The sequence below is a fragment of the Lampetra fluviatilis genome, chromosome 66 (assembly GCF_964198595.1).
Source record: "Lampetra fluviatilis chromosome 66, kcLamFluv1.1, whole genome shotgun sequence".
Classification (NCBI taxonomy): domain Eukaryota; kingdom Metazoa; phylum Chordata; class Hyperoartia; order Petromyzontiformes; family Petromyzontidae; genus Lampetra; species Lampetra fluviatilis.
The window spans coordinates 6,391,224-6,407,413 of NC_136340.1; the positions used below are offsets into that span (position 1 = coordinate 6,391,224).

The following is a 16,190-nucleotide window of genomic DNA, read 5'->3' on the forward strand; positions in this document are numbered from 1 at the left end:
CCACCCACCACCAGTCACCACCATCACCAGGAGCACCACCACCACTACCAACCACCACCACCCACCACCACCCACCACCACTCACCACCATCACCAGGAGCACCACCACCACTACCAACCACCACCACCCACCACCACCCACCACCACTCACCACCATCACCAGGAGCACCACCACCACTACCAACCACCACCACCCACCACCACCCACCACCACTCACCACCATCACCAGGAGCACCACCACCACTACCAACCACCACCACCACCCACCACCACTCACCACCATCACCAGGAGCACCACCACCACTACCAACCACCACCACCCACCACCACCCACCACCACTCACCACCATCACCAGGAGCACCACCACCACTACCAACCACCACCACCCACCACCACCCACCACCACTCACCACCATGAGCACCACCACCACTACCAACCACCACCACCCACCACCACCCACCACCACTCACCACCATCACCAGGAGCACCACCACCACTACCAACCACCACCACCCACCACCACCCACCACCACTCACCACCATCACCAGGAGCACCACCACCACTACCAATCACCACCACCCACCACCACCCACCACCACTCACCACCATCACCAGGAGCACCACCACCACTACCAACCACCACCCACCACCACTCACCACCATCACCAGGAGCACCACCACCACTACCAACCACCACCACCCACCACCACCCACCACCACTCACCACCATCACCAGGAGCACCACCACCACTACCAACCACCACCACCACCACCCATCACCAACAGCAGGACCAGCAAGCACCACGTTTTTTCAGAAGCGACGTGGCCGTCACACATAATGGCAGCTCACACGACGTGCGCCTACCCCTCAACGCAATGGCGCATTTAAGCTTGGACGACCATCAGGAGGACAATCCACCAACCACCACCCACCCACTACCAAAGACAAAGATCCCCCGTATAGCCTGTTACAGACTGTTTCGGGGCAAGTGCTGTTAGCGAGCAGCACCTATCAAGTCCGGCACGGCACACGAGGTGGTGGGTGGCCAACATCACGCCCGGCCGCCTTTGTCTCCCTAGTGGCGATCTCTACACACCGCACCAGGTACTCATTTGAGGCCGAGTCGACCTAGGGGAGGCCCAGGACCGGTTTATAGATAATCGTCACCGGTGTTTTTTGCCCGTGAGTGGGAATAAAACCCGGGGTAACGGGTTCGTAGCACAGCTACCACACAACAGTTCCTCCCACTCACCACCACCAGCACCACCACCACCAGCACCACCACCTCGTCGAAGACAGAGGGCTCGTGTGAGTGCGGTCAACGGAGGGCTGAGCTCGGCTTTTAATCCCCATTCCGACGAGACCTGCCACTGACCCCTCCTCCTCCTCATCACCCTCCTGCTGTGTCCATCTGTTGGATTTGACCGAGGGGACCTCCCCAACACACACACGGATAGTTTAGTGATCGGGGAGCCCCCTCACCCCCCCCCCCATCCCTCGACCCCCTCTCTCAACCACCCACCCCAAGAGATGCAGGAGCAATTAAACGAGCGCCCACTACCACCACCACCACCAGCACCGCAACCGCCAAGAGGGGCAATTAAACATCATGGAGAGGTCGATATGTGTGGGCGGGCGTGCGGGTTGGGCAGACGGCGGGGTGGGTGGGTGGGTGGGTGGAACTGGTGGGTGGAACTGGTGGGTGGCTAGGTGGGTGGACGGATAGAAGGGTAGGCGAGCGGGCGGGTGGGCGGGTGGACAGGTGGATGGGTTGGTAGTTGGAAGGGCAGGTGGACGGGCGGGTGGATGGGTGGACGCGCGGGTTGGTGGGTGGGTGAACGGGTAGGTGGGTTGGTGGGTGGGTGGGTTGGTAGGTGGGTTGGTGGGTGGGTTGGTGGGTGGACGGGTGAGTTGGTGGATGGGTGGGTGGTTCGTGGGTGTACGGGTGGGTGGGTGGATGGGTGGGTGTACGGGTGGGAGGGTTGGTGGATGGGTGGGTGGTTGGTGGGTGTACGGGTGGGTTGGCAAGTGGCCTGAGAGTTGAAACTGAATTCGCAGCAACTTGAGCCACTGACATCGGTGGAGACACGGCGAAGCGACTCGCCCCCTGAGTTGGCGTGCGAGCTGCTGCCGCTGCGTGAGAGCACCGACTTACTTACAACATGACGTAATAATCATTATAATAATCATCATTATTGTAGCGTGCGCTCCTCCCTCTCCGAGAGAGAGGGGAGAGAGGGGACGACTCCGAGTCACCGAGAGGAGGACCCGCAGACGAGGAGTGGGAAGGCAGCGGCAGCAGCAGCAGCAATAGCCACGCAGCGGTGGTGAGAGCAAGCAGCCGCTACCAAAAAACAATTGGCCCAAGCTCTGCGGTCCTCGATATGCTAAGATGTGTTGTCAATCCGATGAACGAGTGCTTTTACAAGTGTAGCACCCGGAGAAAACTCATGGGTGCGAGGGGGCAATGCTATATTCCGAACAATATTGAACATTTGTCCTATCGCCTTCTACCTGGCAGAGCCAGGGGGTACGGCTCCTCCTTGACACCCACCTATGGGATAGAAGGGAGTGAGATGGAACAGATGGAGATTAGTCCACACACGGGATAGAAGGGAGTGAGATGGAACAGATGGAGATTAGTCCACACACGGGATAGAAGGGAGTCAGATGGAACAGATGGAGATTAGTCCACACACGGGATAGAAGGGAGTCAGATGGAACAGATGGAGATTAGTCCACACACGGGATAGAAGGGAGTGAGATGGAACAGATGGAGATTAGTCCACACACGGGATAGAAGGGAGTGAGATGGAACAGATGGAGATTAGTCCACACACGGGATAGAAGGGAGTCAGATGGAACAGATGGAGATTAGTCCACACACGGGATAGAAGGGAGTGAGATGGAACAGATGGAGATTAGTCCACACACGGGATAGAAGGGAGTGAGATGGAACAGATGGAGATTAGTCCACACACGGGATAGAAGGGAGGCAGATGGAACAGATGGAGATTAGTCCACACACGGGATAGAAGGGAGTCAGATCGAACAGATGGAGATTAGTCCACACACGGGATAGAAGGGAGTAAGGTGGAACAGATGTAGATTAGTCCACACATGGGTAGAAGGGAGTCAGATCGAACAGATGGAGTTTAGTCCACCCACGGTATAGAAGGGAGTGAGATGGAACAGATGGAGATTAGTCCACCCACGGGTAGACGGGAGTCAGATGGAACAGATGGAGTTTAGTCCACCCACGCAATAGAAGGGAGTGAGATGGAACAGATGGAGATTAGTTCAATCACGGGTAGAAGAGAGTGAGATGGAACAGATTGAGATACATTCAGCCACGAGTAGAAGGGAGTGAGATGGAACGGATGGAGATTAGTCAACCCACGGGATAGAAGGGAGTGAGATGGAACCGATGGAGTTTAGTCCACACACGGGTAGAAGGGAGTGAGATGGAACAGATGGAGATTAGTTCAGCCATGGGTAGAAAGGAGTGAGATAGAACAGACGGAGATTAGTCCACACACGTGATAGAAGGGAGGCAGATGGAACAGATGGAGTTTAGTCCACACACGTGATAGAAGGTGAGTGAGTTAGAACAGATGGAAATTAGTCCACACACTCCACTGTACCGCCAACCCATCATCCGTGGTGTGTGATTCACCAACTCTCGTTGCTGCTGCCTCCACGGTGCCTAGATCACAATCAGCCACGAGCAGTAGCATGGCCACCACCACCATCACCACCATCACCACCACCATCACCGCCATCACCACCACCACCACCATCACCACCGCCCACGTCACAGAGGATGCTTATCGGCATCCATTGTGGCGTTTCCTGTTTCCGGTTGCAACCCCCGCCCCTCCGCCCTCCCTCCCACACGCGCCTCGCCCCCCGCCCCGAAAGCACAGCGGTGGCGATGAGATGTTGACTACCTCGCCTGGTGTGCAGGAAGTCGTGGGTTCCATCCCAATCCTGACGCCTGCTGTAGATTTGGAGTTTGCGTGTCTCTCTCGCTTATTATCATGACGTTGGCTAGGAGATGTTGACTACCTCGCCTGGTGTACAGGAAGTCGTGGGTTCGATCCCAACCCTGACGCCTGCTGTATATTTGGAGTTTGCGTCTCTCTCTCATCACGGTGGCTAAGAGATGTTGACTACCTCGCCTGGTGTACAGGAAGTCGTGGGTTCGATCCCAACCCTGACGCCTGCTGTATATTTGGAGTTTGCGTCTCTCTCTCTCTCTCGTCACGGTGGCTAGGAGATGTTGACTACCTCGCCTGGTATGCAGTAAGTCGTGGGTTCGATCCCAACCCTGACGCCTGCTGCTGTAGATTTAGAGTTTGCGTGTATCTGTCTCATCATCACGGTGGCTAGGAGATGTTGACCTCCTCGCCTGGTATGCAGGAAGTCGTGGGTTCAATCCCAACCCTGACGCCTGCTGTACATTTGGAGTTTGCGTGTTTCTTATCATCATCACTATGGTTAGGAGATGTGAACTACCTCGCCTGTGGTTGATTGGGACTAAATTCTACTATGTGTTTGGTTAATGCAGACTTGATTCCTTGCAAAAGCTCCATGTTATATGTGTGATTAATGCAGCCATGATTCCTTGCAAAAGGTAATTGGTATATCTGTGGTTAATGCAGACTTAATTCATTGCAAATAGTACTTGGTATATGTGTGACTAATGGAGACATGATTCGTTGCTAAAGGTACATGGTATGGGTGTGGTTAATGTAGACATGATTCCTTGCTAAAGCAACTTGGTATGTGTGTGGTTAATGTAGACATGATTATTCATAATCAACGTTTTTGGGTTTAGATCGCGTTACCTATAAATGCGACGCAACCCTCCACCACCCGACACGGCCAACCAGCAAAAAAAAGCGTCACGTTGACAAAAGACAAATAGTTCACTGCTTTAGCCCACCGGCGTGTTGAAGTGCGAAACCACAACATTTACAATTTTTGAGTAGTACGACGTTTCGCTGGTTATTGCATCCAGCATCATCGGGCAATTCGCCAGAATAGTGAGGCTCTGAGACATGATTAATTGCTTAAAAGTACTTGCTATTTGTGTGGTTAATGGAGGATTGATTCCTTACAAATGGACATTGGTATGTGTGTGGTTAACGTAGACATGATTCCTTGCTAATCTTGATTTGAATCTTTCGTGACTGCAGGAATCCATACTCTTTGGTTCTTTCGGTAAAGTCACGTGGGTGACTTTTTTTTCTACCTACGTGACTTTACCGAAAGAACCAAACAACACTTGCTATATGCAAGCCAAAACGTCAAACATCAAGGTGCGCACGCGCAGAAGAACACAAGCAGACGGCATCGCTGTTATATTTCTTCCTTAAAGCAATTGCGTCCGTCTGCCCGCGTAGAACAACGGGGATTATTTCTTACGCATCCCATCAAATTCAAGTTCATGTATTAGGTATAGCCCTGTGAGCCATTCGGCTCTTGAATCGGGTGCAACCGCAACAAACAAAAAACAAAAACATGAACCAAAAACATCTTAAAGTGAATATGTGACTAAGTGCAAACAGAAAATCCAAGAAGAGACAGCAAAATATTGCAGAAAAAAACACCGTACACCAACGCTGTGTGCCAAAATCCAAGTGGGTTGCAAGTCAGCCACACACGGGGGTGAATTGTTTCACTCCAGTAGCAAGCACACATCTGGTTGTGTGTTCGGACACCCGTCCACAGCAGTGTTGAGGCTCGCTCTTGAATCGGTGTTCGCGAAACTGGCCAGGGGCGTTATTAGGCAAGGGCCTGTTTCGATATTCAATGTCTCATCAGCTGCAGTTGCAGACTCTGCTTGAACCAGGGCTAGTGAACTGCCCAGATGTTTCAGCATTGGCATCAGCATTGGTGAACTACCCAGACCTTCATGGGCAGGGACTGATTTCGACTTTCAAAGTATCATCATCAGCAGCAGCAGTCAGGCTCTGCTTGAAGCAGTGCTCGCGTCGCTGACAGAAATGTGCAGGCAAGTCCACCACTCATCTTGAACACGAAGGATCCCACCGAGGTGGCGTCAAGAACAAACAAAAAACATCAACAAACCCATCCAATAAACAGCACATACAACGCGGTGGTTGGTGGTGGTGGGGGAGAGGTGTGTGGGGGGGGGGGGAGCCCGGGGCGAACCCCACTCAGGGTGGGCCCTGGGGGGAGGTGGGGGGTGGATGGGAGGGGTGGGCCCCCCCCCCACCCCGCCCCCCCCCAAAGGGCGGGGCCCGGGGCGGTTGACCACAAGGTGAGAAGCGGTTCCGCGTGGGCGATTTAACGTCGAATTTTTGGTGCCGCGCATTTTAAGGAAATATTTGTTTATTTTTCCAACGCAGATTTGTGTTATTGTTGTTGGTTGTTGTTGTCGTTGCTTCGACTATCACCAGCGGTATGATGTAATGTATCCACTGTACAACTTTATATATTCATAATTCGAGCTGTTTTGGGTTATATCGCGTAAATATAGATAGATGTGTGTCGGTAAACCCGCCACCACCCGACACAGCCAATTAGTAATGGGTTCGTCACGTAAACATAACGTAGCCAATTCGTTACAGTACAGCACTCGTGTATAGTAGTGTCGTGTATAGTAGTGTCGTGTATAGTAGTGTAGTGTATAGTAGTGTAGTGTATAGTAGTGTCGTGTATAGTAGTGTAGTGTATAGTAGTGTAGTGTATAGTAGTGTAGTGTATAGTAGTGTAGTGTATAGTAGTGTCGTGTATAGTAGTGTAGTGTATAGTAGTGTAGTGTATAGTAGTGCACTGTATAGTAGTGTAGTGTATAGTAGTGTAGTGTATAGTAGCGTAGTGTATAGTAGTGTAGTGTATAGTGCAGTGTATAGTGTAGTATACTAGTACAGCACACCGGTGTGTTGGAGAGCAAATCCACAACATTTACAATAGGAGTACGACGTCTATATATAATTGTATGTGTCATGTCAGTCGGTCGACCCATGGCACCCGCAGTGTCTGTCCCGTGACCTCGTGCCAGCGGGCGTTCGACACTTCACGTGGCCTTAAACGTGCACCTAGCCTGGCACAAGCGCCGTGGGTTGTTGTTGTGTCAGAGTGTACGTTCCCTCCGTGAGCGTGTGTCAGTGTGTGTGTCAGTGTCTGTGTCGTGGCGGCCAACACCAGTAACGATTATCCTAACCGGTCCTGGGCCTCCCCTAGGTCGACTCAGCCTCAAATGAGTACCTGGTGCGGTGTGTAGTAAACATCGCCACTAGGGGAGACAAAGGCGGTCGGGCGTGGTTCTGGCCACCCATCGCCTCGTGTACCGTTCCGGCATGAACAGGTGCTCGCTAACAGCACTTGCCCCAACAGTACGTTAAGGCTACACGGGGGATCTTTGTTTTTATATCTGTAAATATATTATGTAACACCAGTTGACGATTGTCTGAACCGGTCCTGGGCCTCCCCTAGGTCGGCTCGGCCTCAAATGAGTTCCCGGTGCGGTGTGTAAACATTATCGCCACTGGGGGAGACAAAGGCGGTCGGGCGTGGTGCTGGCCACCCACCCCCTCGTGTGCCACAGTGCCGGGATCCTTCATAGGTGCTTCTGCTCGTTAACAGCACTTGCCCCAACAGTCTGCTCGGGCTACACGGGGCATCTTTGTCTTTGTGGGTTCTTTCGAAGCTCATGACGAGAGGCTGCGTGGTGAAGGGTTGAACGTTACGTGATTACTTTATTCGAGTGTGATGTGATTATGATGTTGATGATGATCATGATGATATTGATGATGCAAATGTTCGTGATTGCGATGTATGTATGTACAACTTCTTTCGCAACGTACGTAGCCAACCGTGCTGTGTGTGTGTTGAACTTCTTTCGCACCGTACGTATCCAACTGCTACTACTCCAGCTGCCGCTGCTGCTCCAGCTGCTGCTGACACTACTGCTGCTGCTACAGCTGCTGTTCCTATAGCTGCTCCAGCTGGTGCTGCTGCTTCTACCCCAGCTGTTCCTGCTGCTGCTGCTGCCACTGCTGCTGTTTCTACTCCAGCTGCTAATACTGCTGCCGCTGCTCCAGCTGCTGCTTATTCTACTACAGCTGCTGCTGCCACTGCTGCTGCTCCAGCTGCTGCAGCATCTACTCCAGCTGCTGCTACAGCTGCCGATGCTGCTGCTACAGATGCTGCTGCTGCTTCTACGCCAGTTGCTGCTGCTGCTGCTGCTGCTTCTACTACAGCTGCTGCTACTGCTTCTACTCCAGCTGCTGCTACAGCTGCCACTGCTGCTGCTCCAGCTGTTCCTCCTTCTACTCCATCTGCTCGTGCTGCTGCTGATCTACCACCTTGCCGCGGAACCTCCGGAACGCCACCCGCCTGATCTCGCTCATGCGAAGGCCGTAGATGACGGGGTTGAGGGTGCAGGGCAGCATGTAGTGGAGCACGTGGAACGAGAAGCGCGCCTCGGCCGCGCGCGACTCGGGGAACGGGAAGCTGTTGACGAACGACACGAGGATGGAGACGAAGTAGACGCCGGCCACCATGAGCTGGGTGACGCACGCGTGCACAGCCCGCCGCTGAGTAGCGCGTAGCCCCGGACGCCGGAACTCGAGGAGCACCCGCGCGTAGGCGACGCTCACGACGGCGGCCGGAGCCGCGACGTAGAGGGCGAGCGTCGCGTAGCCGTAGGCGACGTGGGCGGCGACGTCACCGCAGGCGACGTGCACGAGGCCGAGGTAGTTGCAGACGGGCACGGGGATGGCGACGGGTCGGCAGAAGTCGAGGCGAAGGACTCCGACGACGTTGGCGAGGCAGAGGATGACGACGAGGGCCGCCGCGGACGCGAGCGAGGCCGCCGCGCGCGCGTTCGTCACGAGGGCGCCGTAGCGCAGCGGGTGGCCGATGGCGACGTAGCGGTCGAGCGACATGAGGCACAGGGTGGAGGTCTGCATGCGGAGGGTGGCGTGCGCGATGAACATCTGCGCGACGCACTCGCCCAGCGGGATGGCGACGGCTCCGAACGTCGAGCGCGCGAGAGCCGGCAGGCTGTTGGTGGCGGCGACGAGGTCGACGCCCGACATGGCGCACACGAGGAGGTACATGGGGCGGTGGAGGCGCCGGTGGGCGCAGATGGCGAGGCAGAGAAGGGAGTTGCAGACGAGCGCGGAGGCGTACGCGGTCAGGTAGAGGGAGAAGGAGAGCCACCGGGCGGCGGGCGGCTCGCTGAAGGGGTTCCTCAGCTCGATGGTGAGGTCGCTGGCATTGCCCTGCGGCGCGTTCGGCGGAGGTCTGGTTGGTGGTGGTGGTGGGAGGGGTGTGGAGGAGGGGAGGAGGAGGAGGAGGCAGAGGAGGTGGGGGAGGAGGAGGAGGAGGCAGAGGAGGAGGAGGCAGAGGAGGAGGAGGCAGAGGATGAGGAGGAGGAGGAGGCAGAGGAGGAGGAGGCAGAGGAGGAGGAGGCAGAGGAGGAGGAGGCAGAGGATGAGGAGGAGGAGGAGGCAGAGGAGGAGGAGGCAGAAGAGGAGGAGGCAGAGGATGAGGAGGAGGAGGCAGAGGAGGAGGCGACAGAGGAGAAGGAGTGGATGAGGAGGAGGAGGAGGCAGGGGGAGAATGAGTCAATTTTATGTTTGTACACAAACACACACACGCATGCCTTTCTGGCACAAATCTGCCACTCAAAGCGCCACCATCAGCATGAATTCTCAAAGTGCATAAACATCGGCTATTGTCTATATGTGGTAGTGGCGTAACGCGCGGGGCTTGTAAACTGCGGGTGCATTTGAGGGCGAGCAGGTTCAAGCGTCAAGACACGGAGGAGTCGCGAGATAGGCGCCAGCAATTGGGGGGAGAAGCAGTACTTCAGAAGTTTTTTTTTATTGCGGTGATTGTACCACCTGATGACGATTGCTTGTGTTGCGATCGAAACGTCGTGATCTATTCGTTTTTTCTAAAAAGCAATTTTCTTGTTGTGGTTGGACCACCTGATGACGATTGCTTGTGTTGCGATCGAAACGTCGTGATGTATCATTTTTTCTAAAAAGCAATTTTCTTGCTGTGGTCGTCCCACCTGATGACGATTGCCTGTGTTGCGATCGAAACGCCGTGGTCTATGATGTTTCTACCCACGTGACTTTACCCAGAGACACCAAAGAGTATGGAAAAGCAGTAATTAAGCGGGTGCATCTGGGGGCAGGCAGGTGCGTGCGTGCGTGGGGGAGCAAGGGGTATTCGTCGGAGAGACGGGAGATGTTGAGAGAGAGAGAGAACGTCCAGGAGGCGCCGCTGAGGTGCCAGCTTAATGGGGGGTAACTGTGGACCAGAGGTCGCAAACGGGTTTTGATTCCTTACCCGTACCCGGCCGCACCAGGGTCGCAAACGGGTACCCGTACCCTACCCGATACCCGGCTACCCGTACCCGGCCGGGTATCGGGTAGGGTACGGGTATCGGATACCCGGTTGCGACCTCTGCTCAGGATCCTTAATGAGGATGGGGATATAAGGGTGGATGGTTGTTGATTGGAGCTGAAGGGATGAAGGAGACAAGACTCAGGGAGAAGAAGCCTGGGACCTCGCCCTCCACAGCCAAAGCTGCTGGGGGCAAGGACGAGGGTGGAGGTGCGAGAGAAGAGTGACAGGCTAGCGGAGTATAGAGTGACATCTTGATTTGAAGCGTTCGTGACTGCAGGGATCCATACCCTTTGGTTCTTTCGGTAAAGTCACGTAGCTCTTTTTTCCTATTTCAGCAACTGCTTTTTGCTGTGGTTGTCCCACCTGATGACGGACGCTTGTGCTGTGACCGAAACGTCGTGATTTTATTTAGTTGATTTTCTTTACCTACGTGACTTTACCGAAAGAATCGAAGAGTATACATGTGGACGTGTTTCTACTGGGCTTGTTTATGCACGACAAAGGGCTGGTGTGATCTTTATTAACAAAAAGCCCTACATTCACTTTGAAAATTGGTTAAATAAAGAATGGCATAACCCTGTCGTTTGATCTGTTAAAAATAACGTGTCTCCTGAATTTTGGGCAACCCTCTAAATATATGATCACATAAAGACAAAGATCCCCCGTCTAACCTAAACAGACTGTAGGGGCAAGTGCTGTTAGCGAGCACCTATGAAGGCCGGAACGATACACGAGGGGGTGAGTGGCCAGCACCACGCCCGACCGCCTTTGTCTCCAGAGTGGCGATGTTTACACACCACACCAGGTACTCATTAGAGGCTGAGTCGACCTAGGGGAGGTCCAGGACCGGTTGAGATAATCGTCACCGGGTGTTGGCCGTGATCGGGAATCGAACCCTCGTCGCCGGGTTCATAGGGCAGCGTTACGCTAACCGCTACACCACCGCTCCTCACATCAAACACACACACACAAATCACTCGATAGGTGCTAATGTCTTCAATGTATTGTTTTATTCTCATTATTGTCAACATCTATTTGTTTTCTTCTCTTTCACGTGTGACGTTTAGAAAATTGGAAATAACACGTTTGGAAGTACTCAGATTGTAAATTGTGTGGATTTTCTCCCCAAAACACTGCACGAATAACGAATTGGTATGTTCTTTTTAAGTGACAAACCTTACTTATTGGCTGTGTCGGGTGGTGGCGGGTTTAACGACGCATATTTGCGCGATCTAACCCAAAAACAAACTGCATTATGGATGACATTGTTCACGAAAGCCTACGTGTTCAACATAACATTGTAGCTAACCGCAAGCGAGTTTCAACCCACCATGATGGGCGCGACAGAGGGCAGCTGCAATCTTTAAAACGAAAACGAAACTAAAAGGACGTGTTATAATTGTTGCGATAAGTTGTTACGATAATTGCCGATTGGAGAATGTATCATTGGGACATCAATCTTGATTTGAAGCTTTCGTGACTGCAGGAATCCATACTCTTTGGTTCTTTCGGTGAAGTCACGTTGGTAAAAAATAAAATAAATTACGACGTTATTATTTGGTTCTTTCGGTTAAGTCAGAACGAACCAAATAATAATTCCTGCAGTCACGAAAGTTCTAAAATTAAGATTAAATTACGACGTTTTGATCGCAACAAATAGAATCCAGCAGTGGAATTGCTGGATTATATTGTTTTCCGTCTGAGGACGACCGCTTGTGTTGCGATCGAAGCGTCGTGATTTATTTTATTTATACCTACATGACGTTACCGAAAGAACGCAATGCGCTAACCGCTGCGCCACCGCTCCCCAAGTGTGTATATGGGTGGCCCCGTGGTGAGATGTTAACTACCTCGCCTGGTCTACAGGAGGTCGTGGGTTCAATACCGACCCTGACGATGCCTGCTGCTGTTTATTCGGAGTCTGCGTGTCTCTCTCATCATCATCACGGTGGCTAGGATATGTTAACTACCTCGCCTGGTCTACAGGAGGTCGTGGGTTAGATCCCGACCCTGGAGACGCCTGCTGCTGTTTATTCGGAGTCTGCGTGTCTCTCTCTCTCATCATCATCATCACGGTGACTAGGAGATGTTAACTACCTCGCCTGGTCTACAGGAGGTCGTGGGTTAGATCCCGACCCTGACGACGCCTGCTGCTGTATATTTGGAGTCTGCGTGGCTCTCTCATCATCATCACGGTGGCTAGGAGATGTTAACTACCTTGCCTGGTCTACAGGAGGTTGTGGGTTCAATACCGATCTTGACGATGCCTGCTGCTGTATATTCGGAGTCTGCGTGTCTCTCTCATAATCATCACGGTGGCTAGAAGATGTTTACTACCTCGCCTGGTATACAGGAGGCCGTGGGTTCAATACCGATCTTAACGATGCCTGCTGCTGTTTATTTGGAGTCTGCGTCTCTCTCTTTCTCACTCGCCATGGTCGCTTGGATTTTTCTCCGGGACCTGCGGATTCTGCCCCCTCCACGTTTAGAATCGACATCTCTACGCGTTCAGAGCGTGTTGGATGCTGCTATGAATTTCCACGCGATGATAATGATGAGCCGCTGTCGTTTGTGATGGCTAGGTTTTCACTTCTGAAAAGGAGCTACCACACCGCTCAGTGGCGGCCTTAAGGTTGGCAAAATAAAATAAAAAGTTTAGTTTTTTTCGTCGTATATATGAGACAAAAACAAATACTCTTAGTTTTTTTCGGTAAAGTCACGTAGGTAAAACAATCAATAAAATATCAATAAAATAAATGAAAACATTTTAGTTTAGTTGTTTTCATTTCTTTTATTGATTGTTTTATCTACGTGACTTTACCGATAAAACCAAACAGTATGAATCCTTGCTGTCACGAAAGCTTCAAATCTAGAACAAAAAACAAAGATCACCCATATAGCATTAACAGACTGTTGGGGCAAGTGCTGTTAGCGAGCAGCACCTATGAAGGCTACCGGCACTGTGGCACACGAGGTGGTGGGTGGCCAGCACCACGCCCGACCGCTTTTGTCTCCCCCAGTGGCGATGTTTACTGCACACCGCACCAGGTACTCATTTGATGCTGAGTCGACCTAGGGGAGGCCCAGGACCGGTTCAGAGATAATCGTCACCGTTCTTGGCCGTGAGCGGGAATCGAAACCCGAGGGTCTTTGCCGGGTTCGGAGCGCAACGCGCTAACCGCTGTGCCACCACTCCCCACATATATAAACGAATACAAAGATCCCCCGTATAGCCTTTAACAGACTGTTGGGGAAAGTGCTGTTAGCGAGCACCTATGAAGGCCGGCACGGCACACGAAGGGATGGGTGGCCAGCACCACGCCCGACCGCATTTGTCTCCCCCAGTGGCGATGCTTACTGCACACCGCACCAGGTACTCATTTGAGGCTGAGTCGACCTAGGGGAGGCCCAGGACCGGTTCAGATAATTGTCACTTTTGTTGGCCGTGAAAGGGTACAGAACTCGGATCGCCGGGTTCTTAGTGCATACAGTGAGGGAAAAAAAGTATTTGATCCCCTGCTGATTTGGTACGTTTGCCCACAGACAAAGAAATGATCAGTCTATAATTTCTGGGCTGATTCCTCACCGTTCTCATGATCATTGCAACTCCACGAGGTGAGATCTTGCATAGAGCCCCTGGCCGAGGGAGATTGACAGTTCTTTTGTGTTTCTTCCATTTGCGAATATTCGCACCAACTGTTGTCACCTTCTCACCAAGCAGCTTGGCGATGGTCTTGTAGCCCATTCCAGCCTTGTGTAGGTCTACAATCTTGTCCCTGACATCCTTGGAGAGCTCTTTGGTCTTGGCCATGGTGGAGAGTTTGGAATCTGATTGATTGATTGCTTCTGTGAACAGGTGTCTTTTATACAGGTAACATGCTGAGATTAGGAGCACTCCCTTTAAGAGTGTGCTCCTAATCTCAGCTTGTTACCTGTATAAAAAACACCTGGGAGCCAGAAATCTTTCTGATTGAGAGGGGGTCAAATACTTATTTCCCTCATTAAAATGCAAATCAATTTATAACATTTTTGACATGCGTTTTTCTGGATTTTGTTGTTGTTATTCTGTCTCTCACTGTTCAAATAAACCTACCATTAAAATGATAGACTGATCATTTCTTTGTCAGTGGGCAAACGTACACAATCAGCAGGGGATCAAATACTTTTTTCCCTCACTGTATGGCGTACAGACGTTTCAATACGGGTACAAATTAAAGTTGTCTATTTTGTTTGTGTTTCTCTCACTTGTGATGGGACTTTGCAGGATGAACGCTGACATTTAAAAGGGGCACGGTGGTGACTAAGCAGGTCTGATTTGGTCTATGATAGGGTATGGCACTGATAAGGGCTTGACAGGTTTGTGGTAGTGTAGTGTATAGTGTAGTGTATAGTGTAGTGTATAGTGTAGTGTATAGTGTAGTGTATAGTGTAGTGTATAGTAGTGTATTGTGTATAGTAGTGTAGTGTATTGTGTAGTGTATAGTGTAGTGTATAGTGTAGTGTATAGTGTAGTGTATAGTGTAGTGTATAGTGTAGTGTATAGTAGTGTATTGTGTATAGTAGTGTAGTGTATAGTAGTGTATTGTGTAGTGTATGATGTATAATAGTCTGACTTGGTATGTAATAAGGGAGGTACTGATAATGGGTTGACAGGTTTTTTGTAGTGTAGTGTATACTGGTGTAGTGTATAGTGTAGTGTATAATAGTGTAGTGTATAGTGTAGTATATAGTGTATAGTAGTCTGATTTGGTCTGTGATAGGGTAGGTTTGTAGTAGTGTAGTGAATAGTAGCGTAGTGTATAGTGTAGTGGAATGTATACTGCAGTGTATAGTGCCGTGTATAGTAGTGCAGTGTATAGTGTAGTGTATAATAGTGTATAGTAGTGTAGTGTATAGTAGTGTAGCGTATAGTTGCAAAGCTGTCAACGCGTACGGTTTAAGCCCGTATTCTTGTGCAGGGATATCGCATTTTCATGTACATACGGCGTATAGACGTTTCAATACGGGCAACATTTTTTTAAATGTCTATTTGTTTGTGAATGTCTCCATTGTGATGGAACTTTGTCGGATGAACGTCGAGATTTAGAAGGTGGTGACCGATGAGGTCTGAATGATTCCGTGACAATGCAGGCAATAATAAGGATGTGACAGCGATGTTAGCGACGCTCCCCACACACGCGCACAAACACACACACACACACGAGTTCACCGCAGACCACAACAAAAACAACAACAGCAGCGACTCACCCGGTCATGTTCACGAGGTATACAATTGCGTGCCCGGCTTCCTCCACCTCCGTGTGGCTTAGTCTGCCGCACGCTTGCCAACTCATCCTCCTGCCCACCCCCTATCTCTCTCCTCTCTTCTCACTCACTCACAACCCCCGCGCCTTTTAAACCCAACTTTGGTGGAGCTCAGCGGGGTTGGAGTGGGGTGGGGTGGGGTAGGTGGGTTGGGGTGGGGTGGGATGTGTGTGTGTGGGATGTGTGTGTGGGGGGGGGGGGATGTGTGTGTGTGGGATGTGTGTGTGGGGGGGTGGGATGTGTGTGTGAGGGGGGATGTGTGTGTGAGTTGGGCAGTTGGAGGCAGTCGCCCTCCAACAACAACGGAGGGCGGAGGAGCGACGCTCACAACAACGAGCGGAGCGCCGGGTGGCTAAAGCACAGCAAGTTGGTACAGTAGGGGGCACAGGTGGTGCATCAGCCAGTCATCTCGGTCATCTCGGTCAGTCGACCCGTGGCACCTGGGTCTGCCCCGTGACCTCCTGCCAGCGGGCGTTCGACAC

At 51.8% G+C, this 16,190-nt stretch overlaps 1 protein-coding gene across 1 annotated transcript; it reads right to left on the reverse strand.

The window, feature by feature from the left end:
- Positions 1 to 8,309: 8,309 nt before the first annotated feature.
- LOC144952194 (olfactory receptor 51E1-like) lies at positions 8,310 to 15,659 on the reverse strand. Its single transcript, XM_078882598.1, has 2 exons — positions 15,652 to 15,659; positions 8,310 to 9,288 (listed from the first exon to the last, which is right to left on the reverse strand). Exons 1-2 carry the CDS (start codon positions 15,657 to 15,659, stop codon positions 8,310 to 8,312), a joined length of 987 nt encoding a protein of 328 aa, XP_078738724.1.
- Between the last annotated feature and the right edge of the window lie 531 nt (positions 15,660 to 16,190).